General features: G+C 39.0%; 1 protein-coding gene across 2 annotated transcripts in view; it reads right to left on the reverse strand.

Annotated features, from left to right (window-relative positions):
• Positions 1 to 451: 451 nt before the first annotated feature.
• Positions 452 to 20,728, reverse strand: part of PAH (phenylalanine hydroxylase) — a 49,932-nt gene continuing 29,655 nt past the window's right edge. Inside the window, exons 4-14 of one of the 2 annotated variants that reach the window (XM_087723071.1) lie at positions 17,715 to 17,803; positions 14,760 to 14,827; positions 9,456 to 9,652; positions 9,129 to 9,264; positions 7,740 to 7,809; positions 6,824 to 6,880; positions 6,148 to 6,243; positions 3,177 to 3,310; positions 2,406 to 2,521; positions 869 to 961; positions 452 to 556 (exon numbers count right to left, since the gene is read on the reverse strand). In XM_087723071.1, the coding sequence (XP_087579197.1) occupies positions 918 to 961; positions 2,406 to 2,521; positions 3,177 to 3,310; positions 6,148 to 6,243; positions 6,824 to 6,880; positions 7,740 to 7,809; positions 9,129 to 9,264; positions 9,456 to 9,652; positions 14,760 to 14,827; positions 17,715 to 17,803 (1,007 nt within the window). In that variant the 3' untranslated portion in view covers positions 452 to 556; positions 869 to 917. Of the gene's footprint in view, positions 962 to 2,405; positions 2,522 to 3,176; positions 3,311 to 6,147; positions 6,244 to 6,823; positions 6,881 to 7,739; positions 7,810 to 9,128; positions 9,265 to 9,455; positions 9,653 to 14,759; positions 14,828 to 17,714; positions 17,804 to 20,728 lie in introns of both variants that reach the window. The other variant, XM_087723070.1, reaches the window with a different exon arrangement.

Below are 20,728 nucleotides of genomic sequence, written 5' to 3' on the forward strand. Positions count from 1 at the left end.
ACATATGCAGCAAAGAAATATCCTGCCAGTGAAATGGTTCTACCAGCAAAAATACATCAGTTGAATGTGTAAACTGGGACAGAGTTATGGGTGGGATATGAGTATTGAAGGAAAAAAAAATATTTGCACAGCATGCTGGACTTTTGCATGTCACCATTATCCCTGATAGGTTACCTATGGAACTTTACATTTCTCCCAGTTGATCAATTTAAAATATTTATCTTTAACATGTTAGGCATTATTATACAATTATATTTGATCTCTAACATCAATATAATCTTCATATCTGATTCATAGATAATTAGCACTGTAAGAAAGTAAAAGTAAAATTAATAAAGACTTCAAAAGGTATGGATACAATGTAGCTTCCTAAAATCTTTCCAGAGATGCATTGGAATTTTAAAAACAATGTGCAGAGGGATGTTTTGTGCAACCTTGACCTTATGCAACCACTTTCAATTTCACTCTTTCTTTTGCCATTTCTTCTCCTACACCAACTTTTGTCCTCTTCCATAACATTTTCAGAGAGTTGCGCTGTTTATAGATTCTTGATCCCCTTCCCAATATATATTGGATTGGAAAGAATAAAAGCACTTGATTAAATGCACTTCAAAAATGCATAGCTCTTATATAAAATATGAATTGAATAAGCTTATCTTTTCTACTATTTTTCTGCATTTTGCTTTTCCAACACTATCAAATAGAAATCATGTTTGAAACACCTAGTTCCTAGCTAGATTATTTATAATATTTTTGTATAGATTTATATGATCATATCAAAATCTGGAGAGGGATTTATCTTAGATCTTGTTACTTTTCTGCATTATATGTTAATTGTACAGAATATGTTAATTATATGTTAACTGACTTGGTTAAAAGAAAAAATAACAAACAAGACAAGCCCAGAAGTCTCTCTTTCACTTTATCTTCTGGAGAGCATTGCGAAGAAGTTCCATTTCATCTGCAAAGAAATCAAGAAAAATAAAAGTTTTACTTTGCTCTATATTTGTTACATCTGCATATTAACTTTTTCTAGGCAGTTGCATATGAAACTATCCACAATTTCTCCTGTCAGTAGAGATAATGATGCTGAGATTACTGGGCAAATAAAAAAAAACATAGTACAATTTTATGGGGAGAATGCAAGGCTGACAATACAGGCAGTTCTTGATGTACAACAGTTCATTTACTGTCCATTGGTGGGATACGACCGGTAAGCCCTGGTACAGGTGTACTGGTACCTGCTAGGAGCACCAGGTACCATTCCAGTTCAGTGCTCTGGAGTGCCCACCCACTCAACCACCCTCCTTACCTGTATCTGAGCTGATTGGGGCTTTCATGCATGGAGCGTACGGTGCCTGCGCGACACTCCACCGAGCAGCTGGAACATTGCGGGCATTAAGTACGCATGCGCATGCACATGGTGGATGTCCAGCCCCATTGCAGCATACTGGTTACAATGGGATCCAGAACCCACCACTGGTTCAAAGTTACAACAGCATTGAAAAAAGTGACTTCTGACCACATTTATGACAGTTGAAGCATCCTTGTGGTCACATGCTAAAAATTCAGAAGCTTGGCAACTGGTTCATATTTATGACAGTTGCAGTGTTCCAGGATCACGTGATCTCCTTTGGGGACCTTCTGACCAGCAAAGTCAATGGGGAAGCCAGTTGCACTTAACAACCGTGTTACTAATTTAACAACTGCAATGATTCACTTAACAAATGTGGCCAGAAAAGTCGTGAAGTGGGCAAAACTCACTTAAGAAATTTCTCACTTAGCAACATAAATTCTGGGCTCAATTGTGGTCATATGTCCAGGACTATCTATATATGTGTTTGGAGGAAATATATTGAATGACTTATGATGAAGAAAAACAATGAGATGATCTACTGTAAATTTAGTGTCCATAGATTCCATACAACATAGAAGCTCCATAGAAGCTCCCACTCACACAAGAATCTTTTTGTGCACCAACAACCATTAGTAAACACTTTTTGGATCTTTGGATCTTTAATAGGAAACTATTAAAAAGATGTTGTTGAGGCTGATAAACAGAAATAAATGCATTTGTTATTAAACTCCTCTGAATTCCAGGAGAGAATGAATACATTTGTCATTGCAATCTAACCACAAAAAATGTTTATTTTAAATATGCTACTAGAATTGGAATTTTAAAAAATATGTTTTTCAGTTTGTTATGAACTTGAAAGTCATGATACTTGAGTCCATCTATCTCATATGGTGCTTGAAGTTTCAAAATGTAGCGAAAGTCAAACATCCATTTCTTTGTACACAAGGAACTGTTAGTTGAATAAAATGAAAAGGCAAAACACACATATAAAAGATTCTTGGTTGGCATCCAAGCAAACCCATCCAAAGTTCTGAAATTAAGTACTTACTGCCAATGGCATCGGCTAAATTCTTCAATTGCTTGATATTGTCCAAAACCTCAATTCTTTCAGTATATGGATTATAACGGACTGAAAATGGACGTGAAATCGTTGAGGCATATTTTCTGTAAATGCAAAGCAAACATTTAAAGGCAGCAATATGTTCAGTTTTTTGGGGGAAGTGTCATTCTTTACAGCTAGGAACTGTACGTTTTATGATTTGTTTGAAATGGAAAGATGAGATCTTGTGCAATAAATAAAAACCATTATTCTTGCTGTGTATCCCTCTGGGTTATCATTTATCTCACAGGTGAGCTGTTATTAATAACTTTATGTTAAAATATTCATGACTCGGAAATACATGGGAACAAGGCCAGCCAATGAATAGGCATAGCAAATAAGCCAATGGGAGCTTAAATAGATCTGAGTCTGTGCAGAGAATTGAAACAGAAACTTAAGCAGTCTGCCGCTCTGAGAAGTAGACTAGCAGTCTGTCTGGGCTTGTCTGCTAAAATGAAACTAACTGCTTGTGTTTGCCTGTAACTCTCCTGTCTTGTGTTTACTTAAAAGAACCACCTGTTGTTATTGTACATCTATTCATCTATTCTTACGTATATAAAGAAGTTAATGAATCCTGCTGCATCAATTATCTGTGTGTGTTTCTGGATTTGAATTTATGCAACAAACTCTGACACTTTATAATTCCTCTTTCAAATTAAAGATTTCTAAGGTAGCTGGCAGTAAACCTATGGTTTTGATAGTACTCTAAGCAGATCCTACCTTAACTTCTGTTTTGCGTCTTCAAAACTTTCAGCTACATAGTAAATAGGCTGGAATTCAGTAACTGGGTATTTTTGAACTGCAGTCTTTTCCAAGATGAGGGGTTCAGTGACAGGTTTATTTGACAGAGAGTACTAAAGGAAAAGGATAGAAGGTTTTAAATTTTAAATAAAAAATATTGTTGTTGCCACTGTTTAAGCTTAGTTAGGTCTAATAATTATTTCCAGTATTGAACATGAGTGTGGAGTGTCACTGTATTGTAGTCAATAGAAATGTCTTAAGAATGTACAGGGCGGGGCATAACCTTTTCCTAGGGGGTCACAGCAACACTTGTAATAACAACACAAATAATTCATACACCATTCGAAAGCCCATCAAAAACTGAGTTTATTGACACGATTTAATAGTCAGTATGACCACCATTAGCCCTTCGAACAGCATTCAAATGAGGTGGATAAGAACACAACAAATCTTCAAACAGTTCCGTTCGATTTTCCAGATTTTTCAACACAGTTTCCAAATTCATTCTCAAAGTTTCAACCGAATATCGATTTTGACCTTGCTCCTGAATCATCAGAGCTTCCACTTCATCCTTAATTATGGCCCCAATGTTCTCTGCCGGATTGAGATCTGGCGAATTTCCCGGCCAGACGTCATTGCCCCAAAATTCGACATTGTTTTCCTTTAACAATTGCTGAGTCGCATTTGCACGCATGCAAGGAGCTTTGTCATGAAGAAAGACAGCCTCACCAACCACCAAGACATTGTCTGGATCACTGAGAAATGGAATGACATTCTCCAATAAAATTTTCTCACGGAAATAACTGCCATCCCAGGATTCCCCTTTATCCTTCAAAACCCAATGCAGTTTCTTGGCTGTGAAAATGACGAAAATCCCGATGCAAGTCGGATTGCGAACGATTTGTCGATATCGTTCATGTTTGGCGATGTCGTCGACGTCTTTAGCCCAAATTCGATCGTTCTGGAAATTCGGTTTTCGAATGGCATAAACGAAGAATTCGTCAGATGGCGCCAAATGAAGAAAATCTTCCTCGGTCCATTCAGACAACCAATCGCACAACCAAAGCCGATCTTGAACGTGTGTTTGAGTTTTCAATGGTTTGCAAATGACGTGGAATGGCTTCAAACCTTCTCGTTCTCGATATCGGCCGATTGTCCTTTGATCAACTCGTTTTCCACGAATTTGAAGGATTTCTTGGGCCACTTTTCGGTTTCCTTTTCGTTGTTTGCGACTGCCAGTTGCAATGATGGCTTTGCTTTCTTGGGACAGTTGCAGAGGACGCCCTTCTCCAAATTTTGTGAAACATTCTTGGGCTGTTTTGTTCCAATTATCAGTAACCCAATCCGGATGACGTTTCAATTTGTTTGCAATCCATTTTCGATTGATAAACGTCGCTCCAGCATCGCGAGCCTCTCGAAAGGCAATGCATTTTATTCTGTCAATGATCCTTTGTTCTTCCGAATCGAATTTTCCAGCCATTCTTAAAGCAAATTTAACATTTAATAGCTCATTCAATTCAGTTTTTTAATGGGCTTTAAAATGAGGTGTCGCGGAAGTTGTAAACTGCTGTCGATCTTGCTGTGACCCCCTAGGAAAAGGTTATGCCCCGCCCTATAGAAATACAATAAATGGTCTGAGAGCTTGCATCGTCATAACCTCAGAATTCATAAAAATACTGGGGGGGGGGAACACACACTCATGTTGGAATGTCTTTACAGAATGGAATTATAGGATGCAACACCAAACAGGGATATTCGATTTTAAAAGTTGAACAGACTCCATTTTTTTCTTACAGTATTGTTTAATATTTTAATTAATAAGGGTTATATTCTGGATTTATTGATGCCTTCATATGCTAAAAAAAAAGATCCACCTTCTCACAACAACATTCTATAACAACATCTAAATAGGATTGGAGTAAAACTCCCATTAAGGTTAGAGTTAGCAAGATATTGGATAAATTGGCTGGTAATAATGGAGATTGTATTCCAATACATCTGAAAACACCAGTTTAGCAGCTTTACTCCAATCACTTCTGGCCAGTTCTTTCTGACTACCAGCATAACCATAGAAGAATCCATCCAATTCAATAGGACCAAGGAATTCATGGATTAGGTAACAACATAGTTTCCTAATTCTGTTCCTTTTTCTAACAGATCTATGAGAATGTATGACAATTTCATTTCTGCTCAACTGAAAAAGAGGGTAATGAACATCGAACTCATCTTGATTCTTTTGTCAAATTTATTTTAGGCACACCATATAGTCTAAGGTCCTCATGTTTTCTCCTTCACATGAACCCAATAGTTCATAAGTAGCACTCTGGTATTACTTCTGAAGAGTAATAGTTTATTGATTGATTGATTGATTGATTGATTGATTGAATCAGTGTATATAGCCACCCAACTTGTTACTTATACCTTTCTCTTCTTCCTTTTAATTTTGAAAGGGTTGGAGAAGACCTGCACAGAATGGTATCTTTCTTTTCCAGGAGGCATTAGGAAAAGGAAGAAGAGACAGCAGTACATGATCTGTTTATTTAATTTCTTATTTTCTAGGACAACATATCTCCATGAATTTGAGCCTGTCCATATTGAGGGTGCAAGTCTGTACCAGACAGCCATACTACTCAGAATTAAGAATTAAGTTGGCTTCCCTGTTGATGACTAGTCTGTTTTGGAACATTCCTTTTCTTCAAGATGGAAAGTAAAGATGTGGCTTGCGCACTGATATCACAATAACTTTTTTTCCCAAGAAACAGAATATCTTATATTTGAACATTTGGAGAATTAGCCTTTCAAGAACCAAGAAGACAATAGGAAACCAGAAAAAGGCTACAAAATTTAAACTGGGTTGCATTTGAAACAAAGCTACATGAACACCACCATGCCAAATTTTATTTTGCAGAAGGTTTCATCAACTTCATTTGCAGAAATCATGAATTCATACTTGCAGTTCACCATATGATGACAACAGTCCAGCCCCATAGGCCTTAACTGCATTGCCTTCTTTACAGAGGCCAAATTCCACAGTGAACCAGTAAACCTGAAAATAAAATAAGGTGAAGAGTTATTGTTACTGTTGCCTAAAGAGTTTCTGATGATGCTGAAACAGGGCTATGAAATATTTTTTTTAAAAAAAATGATATATATTAATGAAAATTTTGTTCTATGAATGGATACTTTCTTGATGATTTTATTATAAACTAGCAGATAACCCAGTGTTGCCTGGGTATTTATTTATAGGGGGGAAATGTCCAGACCAAATGTAATTTCTAATGTTGGATTTCCCCCTTATCAGAGGGAGCCCCCTTGTAGAGTACTGTGAAGCTGTTACCATGGCAACTCCACTGCGTACAAAGTAGAAGCCATTTTACGGCAGTACAGTAGAAGCCATTTTAAGGTACAACAGGCTGTATTTTAACAGAACACACATCCCGAAGGGTGTTGGGGTGTCTTACCCCCACAATATTTTTTTCCAGAGAGTAAATCATCTGTGTACTAAGTTTGGCTGAAATTGCTGGAGGCATTCCAGAGTTATGCTGGAACATACATACACACACAACATTTCACTCCATATTAATTACAGGATATGACTGAAGCTATTATCAGAATTCAACACTGACCGTTGCAAGTTTCTCAATATAATCATCTGGAGCTCCCAGAGAAGCCAATCCAATCTCCTATAAAAGCAAAACATTTTCATTTTCTTATTTTTATTCTCATCTACACAATCCCTACACACACAGACACACACACAACTGTTTTTTTTAAATCTGAAAATGAAATAATAGGGAGAGAAACTATCAAGAAAATATTTCTCTTTTCTGCTTGTAAAATGTATTTCTTTCCAACAGAGGGAATTACAGGTATTGTTATGTATGTAACATGTAGAGGAAAAATAAAAGCGCATGTGTATAACCTGCATAAAAAGGGTGTGCCTTCACTTCCATGTTAGCAACTTCCCCCCTTTAAAATAAGCCCTAACAGTTTTAATTTAGGTTAAAATATGATTGGACAGTTCAATATATTTAAAGTTATCAACTGTAGATTTCAAAATGCTACTGAATCTCAACTTCAAATAAAACATTTTTATGATCTCAGCAGGCCCTCTAAAAAGATTATTTTTTAAGCATCAGGAAAATTTCTTGACTCTAGGACTGAAAGACAAGCAAAGCAAAAGACAAATAATAAGCATCAAGCTCAGGCCTGGGACCAAAGTCAGGTTTTTCAAAGCTTTCTGGATTCCTTAGAGAGATAATTAGAGGTTATATTCTACCAGTTTGGACCAGTTCACCCAAACCGGTAGCAGACATTGCAGGTGGCCCTGCCCACCCGCCCTGGCTCTATGGCATTATGGCATCCCATTTAGGCTCTTTTGTTGCCAAAAGCACATGCGTGGAAGGTTGAATGCATGCATGGTCTCTCACATTTATGAACCAGTAGGGAAGGTAAGTGAATACCACCCCTGGAGATAATGGGTTATCTCCTGCCTGTGTGAACCTCCTACTAGTCAACTGTTAACATTAAAATTTTACTTACTTGAGAAAACTGAGCAAAACTAGGGTCAGCAAACAGAGGGACGTGTCCTAAGAGTTCATGGCAAACATCACTAAAAGAAAATATAAATCAGTATGAAAACATTCAGATGAGATGGGTTTCTAAGAGGGACAAATACATTAGAAGAATCCTGTTATTTCAATAAACTACTGCTGGGAGAAACAATCTGATTTGCTACAGATGTTTTGGACTTCTTTCAAGTTTAGCCAGACAAAAGCAAAAGATTGCAAGAATTTTGGCCAAAGATATTTGGAATATACCAGATTACCTGATTTACCTTGCTAAACGTATATATGTGTATATATGTGTAATCAGATCAGGGACGTGCAGTCACTAGAGGCAAGGGAGGCGGGGCCTCACCAGTCTCCTCAGGGAAAGGAAAGGATTTTAAATAATTTTCTTAAAATAATTAAAGCCAGGGTAGTTGCTACCAGATTTCAAGTCATAGTGGCTTGGTGTCTGCTCTCAGTATTAACTAGGAGGAGGCCAGAGAACGAGGGGCCTCTTTTGCATAAGGATTTTTTCGCCTTTTAAGAGTTAAGCAAGGGTTAACAAGCAAAGAATTTCTTATTCAAATGAGGCACATATTATCTCGCCTCCTGTAGAGGACATTTTTAGAGGCTTTTTAGAGTTTTCTGGGAGCGACTAGCTCAGTCTGACTTCAGAGCTCTGGCTTTTCAAGAGGGGAGGGGAGGGCTGGGAGAAGCAGAGTTGAAATCCTCTCTGAAACAGCTGGAAAAGGTGCGTGTGTGGGGAGGGGGGAGGAATTCCAAAAGTTTGATCGGAAGGCAACAGGGAAAGGGGGGGTATGGCAGAGGAGCTGCTTTCAAGCCTTTGGAAAATATATCCAATCCAACTTCTGTGTTTGTGTTTGAGAGTGAGTGAATGAGAGAAGGATCGAAGTTCTCTGTGTGCATGTGTCTTTTTTTAGAGAGTGGGAGGGAGGGAGAGAGGGAGGAAGGAGTGGGAGGGAGAAGAAAAAGAATGGGAAAACTTATTTTGCAAGGGGGAAAAATGCTGTCGCTTTAAATCAGAACTGAGCATGCCTGGCTGTGGAATTCTGGGAGTTGAAGTCCACAAGTCTAAAAACAGCCTCACCGGGGGTAAAGCTAACTGCACATCACTGAATCAGATAGAATTAACACTTCCCTACCATGGCTTCCTTCCCTTTCTTCCTTATTCTTTGGTCTGCCAACTAATAGACGCATGATCTCTAAATAAAAATAAATAGTCTCTGGAGAATATTCATGCATGTTCTATAAAGCTTTATGCACAATTCTGTACTGTCTTGGTCCACTTCCCCTTTGATCATGCATACTATTCCAGGCTTCCAAGCATAATACATAATACTTTACGAGATGAAATACGTACGGTTCAGGTGTATACATTGGTTTTGATGAATGGCGAATGTACTGCGTAGAATGAAATACTCTAAAAGCCAAGCCACCCAAAAAATCTCGAGATGAAAGAAGACCGGCCACGGGCCGTAAGCGAAATCCAGTGCAGCCTTGAAAGAGCAGAAAAGTTCTAGATGACCATCTGACTTCAGATTTAGCTATGTCCTAAAGTTGAGTTCAACATTCTATTCAGGAATCATTGAGTTACTTACTTCTAGACACATATGGACAGAATTGCAGTCTGGTTGCTTCTGATACACAAGCCACATTTATGTCGGCTTTAAAACCAGTATTTACTTACTTCTCAAAAAGTTTGAGACATCCTCAAGCTGGGGAATATTATCCTCTTCATAGCCACAATATTTTTCCAGGAGTGGAAACACATGATTGTGTTCATAGCAAGCATGTGTAGGGTAGAGAGTCTTCAGCTCCCTAAAGACTATCCCCCAAGTCTTCTTCTCTTCCTCGGTGTAAGTCACCCTGGGTATAGGTTGCCCACTGAAAGGGAAGAGAAGGGAATTCCCAGTCAGCAGGTAAATAAGCGCACAAAGGATCAATAGAAAATTCAAACCTATTTTGATTATAAAAAGAACAGAAATTGTTCTTTGCAACAACTTCTCTTTGCAGAAGAGATGAGCATATGCAGTCATCTCTTTTGTCCCACCAAGAGGATAGCATCAGGTTTAAAAAATGCTTTGTAATGAGATCCTCCTTGTGATAGACTTTTAAAAAGCTGCAGCAAACAAGCAATGGCTCCACACACAGTTGGGTCCTAATTCCCCAAAAGTTCCAGCATAAGACTATTGTGTAGTGGGATTCAGTAGGTAAGAACCAGACCAGCATAGCTGCAACAGCTTTTATGGACTCAACAATGGAACTGAGGAACTGCAGTCAAATTTCTGTAATTTATACTCTAGGCCCACAGGGCCTTAACTAACCATCGAACTAGAAAAAGCCCACCCAAGTATACCATATTTTTTGGAGTGTAAGACACACCGGAGTATAAAACGCACCAAGATTTTGAAGAGGCAAATTTTTTAAAAAAGTTTTTGCACTCTGCAGACCTTCCAAAAACAACCTGTTTTTCACAAAAAATGCACCCATTTTTGTCAAAAGAAAGGGCATGCATAGCCTTTAGGAGGCTTATAGAATACTCCTGAGGGCTGGGGAGGCAAAAATGAGCAAAAAATGGCCTATCAAATGGGCCCATTTTTTGCTCATTTTTGCCCTCCCCAGCCCCCAGGAGCACTTTGGAAGCCTCCTAAAGGCTATGCGCAGCCATTTTTGCAAAGGAGGCGGGGTTTTGGGAGGCCAAAAATGCTGTAATCAATGTATAAGATGCACCCAGATTTTCACCCTCTTTTTTGAAGAAAAAAGGTGTGTCTTATACTTTGAAAAATACGGTAAATGTTCTACATTTCCCTCCAAAACAGTTGGGGTCATCTAAAGGTTAGTTTCACTTTAGCACAATTAACAGTTAAGGTCATCTAAAGGTTAGTTTCAGTTTAGCACAGTTAACACAGCTATATATACATTCAATACATAACAAAGACCATCTGGGGTAACATGAGCAATTTTAATATTTGAGAAGATGCAGAAAAGGAGACAGTAAAGAACACTGCTGGGATCCCAGAAGGTCTGATAGTGACTTTGTCCCTTAGCCACTCTATTATTTATGATTGAATTACCTGGGTTTAGGACAACAAAAACACCTGTTGGGGATTAATTCTTAAGAAACATCCCCACCATTCCCAACTTCCTTACTTTCTCACTATGCTGTAACAGTTTGCCCTAATTTCTCCCATGCTGTTCTTGCTTTGCAGCTTTAATGATCCGAAGATGAAATAATCTGATGTACATGTGATCGACACTGAAAACCAGGCTGGTGGACAAAGCATCTGGCTTAACTAAACAATGCCTTCAATCTCTCCTGGCCTTAAAGCCGGGGTGCTAAAAGTCGACCCAGGTAATGGCTCAGCAGGACAAGCAGATCTGTCTCTTCCTTAAATGTAAGTTCCCAACAGTCAGCTTGGCTCTGTCTTGAACCCAAAAGGAATCTTTTGCCTTGCTCAACTTGTTGCCTTGACATTAAAAGCAGGGGTGGGTGGGTGGGGAGGGGCTCTGCTGCTCAGAAAATAATTTTAAACATGGGCAGGCGACTTATCTAAGCCTTTCTCTCATCCTGCCCCAAATCAAAGCTTCCCCCCCCCCCCCAGCAATTGAATAGGGCTTGTGGCACCGTGGGGATAATAGGAGGGATTTCTAAAGTGGCAGCTCTTTGTCAGAAGATGAGTGATACCCCCACCATTCCTCGTCCCTTCACTTCGGCCTGATCCTAGAGGCAGCCCTCCCCCCCAATAATTGTGCAATTTTCTGTGTCTCTGCACCAGTCCTCCTTGATCTCTGGAGCCTTAAACATGATTTTGAATGAGATGGGTATGTGCGTTTGAGGAAACTGCTGTGGTTTCTATAGCATTGACATTTCTCATTAATCCTTAGGCCACCTTCGTGGGCCTAAGAAAAGAGGAGAGGTTTAAGGCTCTGTCAGACACCAATTTGAAAGCTGCTGAGATCAATAGACCAAGGCTCAGGGTGGCAGGTGAGAAGGAAGAACTGAAGAGATGGGGGTGTAAGTGTGGGCATACATAAAGCGGGGGGGGGGGGACAGAAAGATGAATGACCGAGGGTCTTAAAAATGAGCCACACAACAACATTCTAAATTGTCCCTCCTGCTCCACAGATTGTCCTTGAAAGGACTATAATTTCATGTCTACAGCTCCTATTGTTTGCCTGTTTATTGTTTTCCTATACATATACACATGTGTGCAATAAATGCTACACCTTTCCTGTTTATCTTAATTCTTTTGTGAAGGACGTGCATAGTTTTCCCTGTTTCATCTTCATAGCAACTTCTGGAAGTGGGCTTGGTGGTGGTGGTGGTGGGGAAATTCACCCACTAGCTTTGTGACTTCATTTGAACCTATTAAAATTCCCATCACCACAACTCTTTATCATGAATCCATGCTAACTCAAAGATTTTTAAAGCATGGTTTTATCCATGCAATACACCATAAATCACAATAGCTAGATTCAGATAGGTTGACAAAGCAAAGCCACCCACACCAGAAGAGTCAACCACTGGCATTAAAATTCCAAATTACTACACTCCAAATCTGAATTAGCAAAGTGTAGTGTTTGTTTTCCCATAACTGGCTGTGTGCTGTCCATTCAAAGAAGGGACCATTTCCTAGCTCACCACGCAGGTTTGATTCCCACAACATGCAAAGAAAATGGCTAGGCTCCAATTACACCTTTGCCAACTCTATTTTGTTTAACAAGGACTCTGTCAAACAAGGATCTGGGAGATGACCTTAGAAGGAAGGAAGGAAGGAAGGAAGGAAGGAAGGAAGGAAGGAAGGAAGGAAGGAAAGAAGGAAGGAAGGTCAATCCTTGGCCATACCATCCCCCCTTGCTTTATTATCTATTAAAGATTAGTTTTATTATGAATGTCAAATAGAGTCCTTCTTGATACAGACAATAAGTAAATGAATCATCCATAGTTTGGCAAGAGAGAGAGAGAGAGAGAGAGGGAGGGAGGGGGAGGGAGAGAGAGAGAGTACTTCCTATTAGTTGATAATAGGATTTAATTATCAAATTGGATCATGCATAAAATCACTACTACACTATATCTTCAGTCCCACAGTCCAGAAAATAGTGTGAAGACTAACCAGCTCATTGAACATTTTATTATGCAGCTGGAACAGTGACGATAGACACAATTAGATCAAGAACATACGCAATGCATTATTTTAATCTTGCTCATAGCCCTTGCTATCATGCAAATTATACACACTTCTTTCCCCTGTTTAATGTAAAGCATATGAGATGCTGTTTTTATTCGGTGCCTGGTGCTTTGTAGTTGCCTCTGATGCTGCAGCACAATTAGATAACAAAGCTTTGTGGGGGCTGGAGCATGGTCCTCGTTTGAATGCCATTTATTACCAGAAGGCTGTAATTGGGGGATAAATGCAGTCAGAGGAGGATCTAAGAACAGAGGAGGAATAAAGCAAGCAAGAGAAAATAAAGATTTTATGGAAAATTTGACTGGAGGAAAATTTGGTTTGATGATCCATTTGATTTGGACTCTCAGTAATTCAGGTGAGCCCCCATATGAATGACTTTAGAACTTACATGAGACTTTCTACCTTCATTTGGTCTGGTTTGCCTATTTTTATTTAATTTGATAACAAACTATTTATGCAAACTTTCCTCCTTCCACTCCTTTGACTTCAAAATGCTTAGATTTCCTCTCTGCTCAAAGGCTTCCAGATCTGCTACAGATAATGCTACCAATGAAAATAAGCTTTTTTGTGTGTTATGATGCTTCTTTTTGATAGACTGGATCTTAATTTAACATTCTAAAGTACAATTATCCAAATGTAAAAGGATTTTATAAATTTAAATTCAGCTGAACAACAAAACAAATGTTTTGATGGTCAAGATAGTTCAACAACCAAATCAAGTACTTCAGGAAGAGTGAGGTGATCCTCACTGGATATCTTTGGCCAAAGATTGAGGAATAAAGCACCATGGATTCTCCAGCTATGTGAGACACTGTTCTATTATTCTCTAAACATCCTGCCTGGAGTTCATTCTTATTCTATTATTTCATGCTACGACCAATTCAACCTGCTCTACCCAGAAAAATTTGTCTCATTTCATTCTTCCTCCTTCAGGGCCATAATTTGCATTATCCTTCTCCCTGACCAAATGACCAATGCCATTTCCACATCCATCTCAGCCATGTGGCCAGTTCCCCCAACATCTTCATTGAAGGAATATTGTGGCAAAGAATACATGGGGGAAAGCTAACTTTTATTTATAATCAGGGGCGGGCTTCAAAAATTTTAGCAAGGGGTTCTCTGCCTGGTTGCTGGGTGATGTGGCCACGGTGGGCGTGGACCTGCACCATGGGGGGGGCATTTTTGCTCTCCCTGGGCTCTGGAGGCTTTCCTCGAGTCTCCAGGAGAGCAAAAATGTCCTCCCCAGGCTCCAGAGGCCCTCTGAACTTCTGGTATGCCCGTTTTTCACCTTCCCCGAGTCTCTGTGCACATCCTGCATTTACCTGCATCCAAAATGAGCCATGTGAGGTCTCCTGGGAGCGGAGGGGCTGGGTGGGTGGGGCCAGCCATGAGTAGGATTTGGGGGTTCTCCAAACTCCACAGAATCTTAGCTAGAGGTTCTCCTGAACCCCTGCAAACACCCATCAGCACATCCCTGTGTCTAATATGCTCCTTATCACTTTTGTCTAATTCAAGATGCACATTTCTACTGTACCTTCTGCAGTGTTCCTCAAACTTATTTACTGATTACTAAACAAACATTCAGCTGACTGGTGGTTGAAGAGGCAGAGGCCCTTACTAAGGCACTGAAGGATTCTGGCCAGGTGATGGATGGTGAATGTGTGAATGCTCTTGTGGGCCAACATTTTCACTGTGGTCTAACAGTGATCTTGTAGACCATTGTTTGATCAAAAGGAACACCTATTTTGGGCCAAAGAAGTTATTTTAGGAGGTAGTTTCTTCTTTCTAGTCTGCATACTTACTGCCTGTAGTTGTATGCTATATCTGCAAACTCCTTTCTTCTGGCCCGGTAAACTGGATCTTTGAAACCCTAGAAAGAGATAACAAAACAGATTGTTTTGTGAGCGTTTAAAAATGTGGGTACAATTTAAAGAAAACAGATGTATTGCAAGTTGATTTAAGGCAAATCAGGCTCTAGAAGGGAGTGGAGGATCACAATTCTCCCAATCAAGATTCAGGATTCACCAAAGGGTTCAAAGATTTGACCTAGGCAAGTTTAATAAAAATATGCAATAGTACAGCCCTGGGAAAACATAGTTACTTTATATTGCTTTTAAAACACAGATACAGCTCCATCCTGTCCCCCATTGGAATATCCTTCCTGAATAGCACTGATTCACTGATTTGTATTGATTTTAATCCTATGTTTGCAACCCAGGTGAGGACTCAGATTGTTGGGGGCAATGCTGACTCTGTAAACTGCTTAAAGAGGGCTGTAAACTGTGACCTGTGAAGTGCTATTGCTATCTGCAATTTCAGTGGTTCTATAAATTGAATTAAATAAATAATAAATATATTTTTCAATATTTGTAACCACACAGCAGGTTTTATTCATTTGCTCTGCAAACTTAAATGGCTGCCCATCCTAATGGATAATGGAAACTCTGGATAATCTAACAAGTGTAAAAACAGAAACACTGATATAAAACTATTAATCTTACATAGGGCAGATTGTCCAGGATGAAGCTAAGATCTAAGTGGACGGTAGCAAAATTATTGTAGATATACTGAGGACATTTCAGATAATATTTCCAGTTTGACTTATGATTGGAAATATCAAGGTGTATTTTTGTTTCCCCATTCCAAACAACAGCAAACCCTACAAGTAAAGAGCCATCGATTAACTGTTTCTAGGAGTTGGGCTTGAGATTCATTTCGCCTTTGGTTACTGTGCTTCTGTATCTATAATATTATTCACTTGTTGTTCAGTAGAATGACCCCCATTCACCTTATTTTGTTCTAGGATCTGACCAAATATTGCGTGTGCAAAATAATTATATGGGGTGCATTATTCATTTTAGATTAAACTAGTAAGCTAGTGAAAGGCTAATCACTCTTCCTCAATTAGTGTAATAGCAGTACTTTTTGCTGCATTCTGTATAATTTATTCACAAGTACTCAGCTTCAGTTAAATTAATAGCGATAATTACTGGCTACACTACATTTTCTGACATCAGAAGGATACAGAAGGTTGTTTTCCTTGATCAGTGGTAAGCAATTATGTGGTCATTCATCAAAAATTTTATTTGCTGCACAACCGTAGTGTTGTGAACATCTCCCCTCCCCCTCTGTCTCTCTCTGTCTTTTTCTACTAGTGAGAAAAGTCCCTACCTAGCACCTAAAAAATATTACAATTACCACAAGCTGATCATTGCTTTAAAATACTTTCCCTATATCTCTCCCTCCTCCTCTCTCCCCCTCCCCCCTTCATTATTTAGATTTTTACTAGAAATCCCAAAATAAAATACATAATTTATCAATACTCTGAAAAACACCAAATGTTTAGAATTTTTTAAAAAGGAATTATTTAGAGGAAGAGTTAAAATGGAGAAGTAAAGAAGGCAGGATAAAGAAGATAACACATTGTTCATAGAGATATAACAACTTTTATTTCATTTCATTTCATTTAATAGATTTATAGGCCACCCAATCCCGGAGGACTGTGTTGCTTGTTGTCTACTGAGTATTTTCAAACAATATGCAAGATTCTTTGCGGTACAGGTGCTTATTTGATCCCCCATTAAGATATTTCCCACATTCAGAGCTTAATTATCACCACTTAATTATAGGAGCCTGGAGTCAATAAAAAAATCCCCCTCGTTTTTTTTCCCAATAAAGTGATAGCATGAATTCTGATATGAGTGGTGTAACTAATCAGATACACAAAAACTAGACCCACCACTCTTAATTATTTTGAATTCACATGTTTAAAAAAATCCAGAGTAATGTTTTTGTGATGTTTCTCAATCTTACAAACCCTAGATGGCACTGTTGAGCTACAGTAGAATTTTCCTGCTCCTCCAATGTGGATATTTTTACCTAGAGTTCTTTAAATTGTGACAGAATTAATGAGTAATTCTGAAAGTTAGTTATTGTATCTCACTATGTTAGGTATTGATGACAGATCTACAGAATAGTGAATTAGTAAAAAATACATTCTTGGAAATATAGTTTAGTTATCTATGCACATTTTCATCTGCACCATTCAGATTATAAGAAATTCCCTATTTATATGATTCTGACTCTTTATTTTAAATATGCCTCTAACTTCACAAGGATGATGCTTCCTACCAATAACCACAAATGGAGATCATAATTCAGGCTTTTATCTGTCTATGGCAGGGGTCAGCAAACTGCGGCTCTGGAGCCGCATGTGGCTCTTTCTTCCCTCTGCTGTGGCTCCGTCACCGGTCGGCGCCACAATTTTGAGAGGAGCTTCTGGTGGTGGTGGGGGAGAAGCACAGTGTGCCAGGAGAAGACTCTATGGCAAGGGGAGGGTTTTCCAGTTGTCTCCACAATTGATAGGGCTTTCGGTTATGACAGGTAGAGGAAAAAGTTCGCCGTGCTAGGAGGAGACTCTATGGTGGGGAACTGAACTTCCGGTCAGCTCCAGAATTGAACAGGAGGCTTCCAGTTAGGACCTTTGTGGCTCCCTGTGTTTTCTTTTTTGTGGGAAATGGGTCCAAATGACTCTTTGAGTGTTTAAGTTTGCCGACCCCTGGTCTATGGCAACCATCCTCAAAATGTTGTTTTGGGCTCCGTTCCCAAAATTCTCAATTCTAGAATGGTAAAATCTGAACGAAGCTTCCATTTTAAAATGTATAATTACATATGAGTTTAGAAACAGATTTTCTTTAAAAGGGAATGGGTAAAGGATGTTTATTTTTTTTCTTTAACAAACATTTATCCTTTCTTACAGGATGGTCTGCATCCAGTTCTGCTCCATAGCTGAGAATCTGATTTGCAAATTTGTCCAGTTCTTGAATAGTTCTTGGGAACCATGGAACTAGAAAGCAAAAAAAGAAGCATGAGTTGTGATTAGTTACTTGCCACTTCATAAAAGCATATGGAATGTGTAGTTATATTCCTGTTACTTTATTCAATATTGAAAGTTACAATGAAATATAAATAATAGATAATTTAATGCCCGGTTGTACTTCGGTACTCATTATTAATTGGTTCCAGGAGGAGTGGTGAGTACCAAAAATGGTGAATACCAAACAAATTTTTCCCATAAGAAATAATGTAGTGAGTCAGAAGGCAGTCATCACTGACAAGTTCTAGCTGAGTACCAAACAAACAATGAGTAACGGAACAAAATCTTCACGTCAAAATGCATTGAGTACCAAATTCTATGAGTTTCAAAGCAGTTGAGTAGCAAGGAACCACTGTATAATGTTGGGTTAAAGACTGGAATTCCTAGACTTGTTCAGCAAATTTTGTCCCAGTAGCTAAGAAAGATCTCAGTGGTTTCCTCAATTAATTTGAAAAATACATGAATATACTGAAGGCCATTTTCTAAGCCAGTGGTTCCCAACTGTTTGGGCACCAGGGACCAGTTTTGTGGAGAAAGGTTTTTCCATGGACCTTTGTGGCTTGCAGGCCCAGCAGGGAGGAGAGAGGAGTTAGTTCCTTGTGAGTGGTCGGTGGGGCCCATGTGAGCAATTCTGTTTCTGTGAGCAGCAGGCACATGCATCCTCCGCTCTCATAAAAGGAACTTTGTGTGTGAGCGTTAGCTGCCACTGCTTAGGTGAGGAAAGTTTCATGCATGAGCACAAGCCATCGCTGCTTGTGTAAGGGGAGCTTCGCAGGCAAGTGCAAGTTGCCACCACTTGCACAAAGGAAGTATCGCACATCAGCACAATCCACTGCCGCTTATGTGAGGGAAGATTTGCGCTCAAGCAGCAGCCATCTTGTGGTCAAGGGGAGCTTCACACATGCACAGCCACAGATAATTGGCTGCAGCCTAGGGGTTGAGGACCCCTGCATTACAGAATATTAAAGTAACGGTCTATCTATATATTGTATATAAAAGCCAAGTACCACTCACTCATTATCATGAAATTTCCATAACCGTAAAGCCTACAAACTTAAAATTTGGCACATATGTTCCTCTTGGCTTCTAAGTGCTCGCTAAGATAAGGATTTTTTTGAAATGACCATCAAATCTTCAGTATTTCTTATACAGTAATTAACACTCTCTGATGTTAAGGAGTTCTACTCCCCCTCCCCACCTGAAATGAACTCTGTTCCAACTGCCAGTTGCCTTATATTCCGTTACCTCAGTCCAAACTGGCAGATGTCCACTCCTTCACTCAGGAGTGGTCTGGTGCTCCTTACAGTATTAAATGTCGGTACCTCACCAAAATGTCTTCGCCTTCCACCTATGGAACTGCTTCCGCACTCAATATTCCCTTATGTGTTTCAATCACCAACCACCATTGAGCCAATGGATTGTGAACCGAATTTCTCCTGCATAGTCCAATCACGTAGTTTTGTCGCGAAGCACTGATGTCCAGCTAGTATTGTATATATAATATCCATTTTGTGTTATGCTTTGAATTTTTGGTCTGATTACTGAACCAGGATCTTAGTAGGGGACATAAACCATCTTTATTTTTATCTCTGAGCTGTGTTCATTTATCACATACTGGTAGGTCAATTTTATTTCTTTTTTATTTGCAGAACTCAGGACAGCCTTCTGAAAGTTAGTTACAATTTAAATAAACACTACTGGGGATAGTTTTTTTTTGAGCCACTAGATGGCAGCAATAGCAAATATCATAGGTTTGAACCTATTTGTGCATGAAAATCTCTCTTTTAAAGATCTCAAAACTTTTTGGAGAAACGGTGGTGTCCTGAAGATTTTTAACAAAATAATTGAATCAAGACACCCAGTTGGATCCATGTCTGTTATGATCCTCACCCCACAGTAACACTCTCAAATAATAAAATTTCTCTTATAAGACTTTTGAGGTTTCTCTTCTAAGACCCACAGTTTATGTAACTTGAGCCATTCAAGACCTTGAGTTAATTTATTGACTCAAATTCTAAAAACTTGCACACAGATCTAAAGGAAATCTTCTTTCATCTTAAAAATTATCTTTTACCTATTGCATTCATGCAATCCTACTCACATTGCTTGGCATGTTGTAATTAATAGTGACATGTTTAATAGCATCATATTCATATAAGTAACCAACTTATTGACGAAGGTCCCTGATTGGGACTTTGAAGGGAAAAGTCCTGCTCAAATTTAGGTATCCTAGGAAGAGGCACAGTTATAAGAAGAGGCGAGATTCCCCTAAAAGGGCATTTTTATAAAGTTTTAAATTTCTTTGTTTTGCATAATATATTAAATTTAAAATTGAATAAAGTTCAGAGATCCATTGAGAATAAAGAAAATTCAAATTTTCACTTGAAGTTATCACTGACAGGATTGCAGTCTGGTTAGTCAGTTCAAAAGACTCTCCAAAGCAGCGTTGTTTCCTACAATAGTAAAAAAAGTGGCTATGGGAAGCCCGTAACAGCAAGCACAATATTGTGTTTTGTTGTTTATTTCCCAAAAACTCTAATTTCAAGGCACTGGATTGAGGATGGTAATTATGGTTTAATCCGGGTGGGGGTCGGGGTAGGACTTGTGGACTTCAACTCCCACAATTCCTGAGTCAGCATGTCTGGCCCAGGAATTCTGGGGGTTGAAGTCCACAAGTCATAAAGAGCCATAGTTCCCCATCTCTGGTCTAATCCTTCATGAGCTTGCCCAATCAAAAATCAGGTTGCATATAGCCAATGAATATTCTTGTTTAGACCTTTCTACAAATTCCTATTCATTAGATAGGACACACAACTCCCCCACCGCTACATGTTTGGCATTTTATTTGAATACATTTTTAACCTTTTGCTGGAATATTGTCATTACCTCCATTGT

Source organism: Thamnophis sirtalis, unplaced genomic scaffold, assembly GCF_051295495.1.
Source record: "Thamnophis sirtalis isolate CommonGarterSnake01/CBP01778 unplaced genomic scaffold, rThaSir2_p1.2 scaffold_9, whole genome shotgun sequence".
Lineage (NCBI taxonomy): Eukaryota > Metazoa > Chordata > Lepidosauria > Squamata > Natricidae > Thamnophis > Thamnophis sirtalis.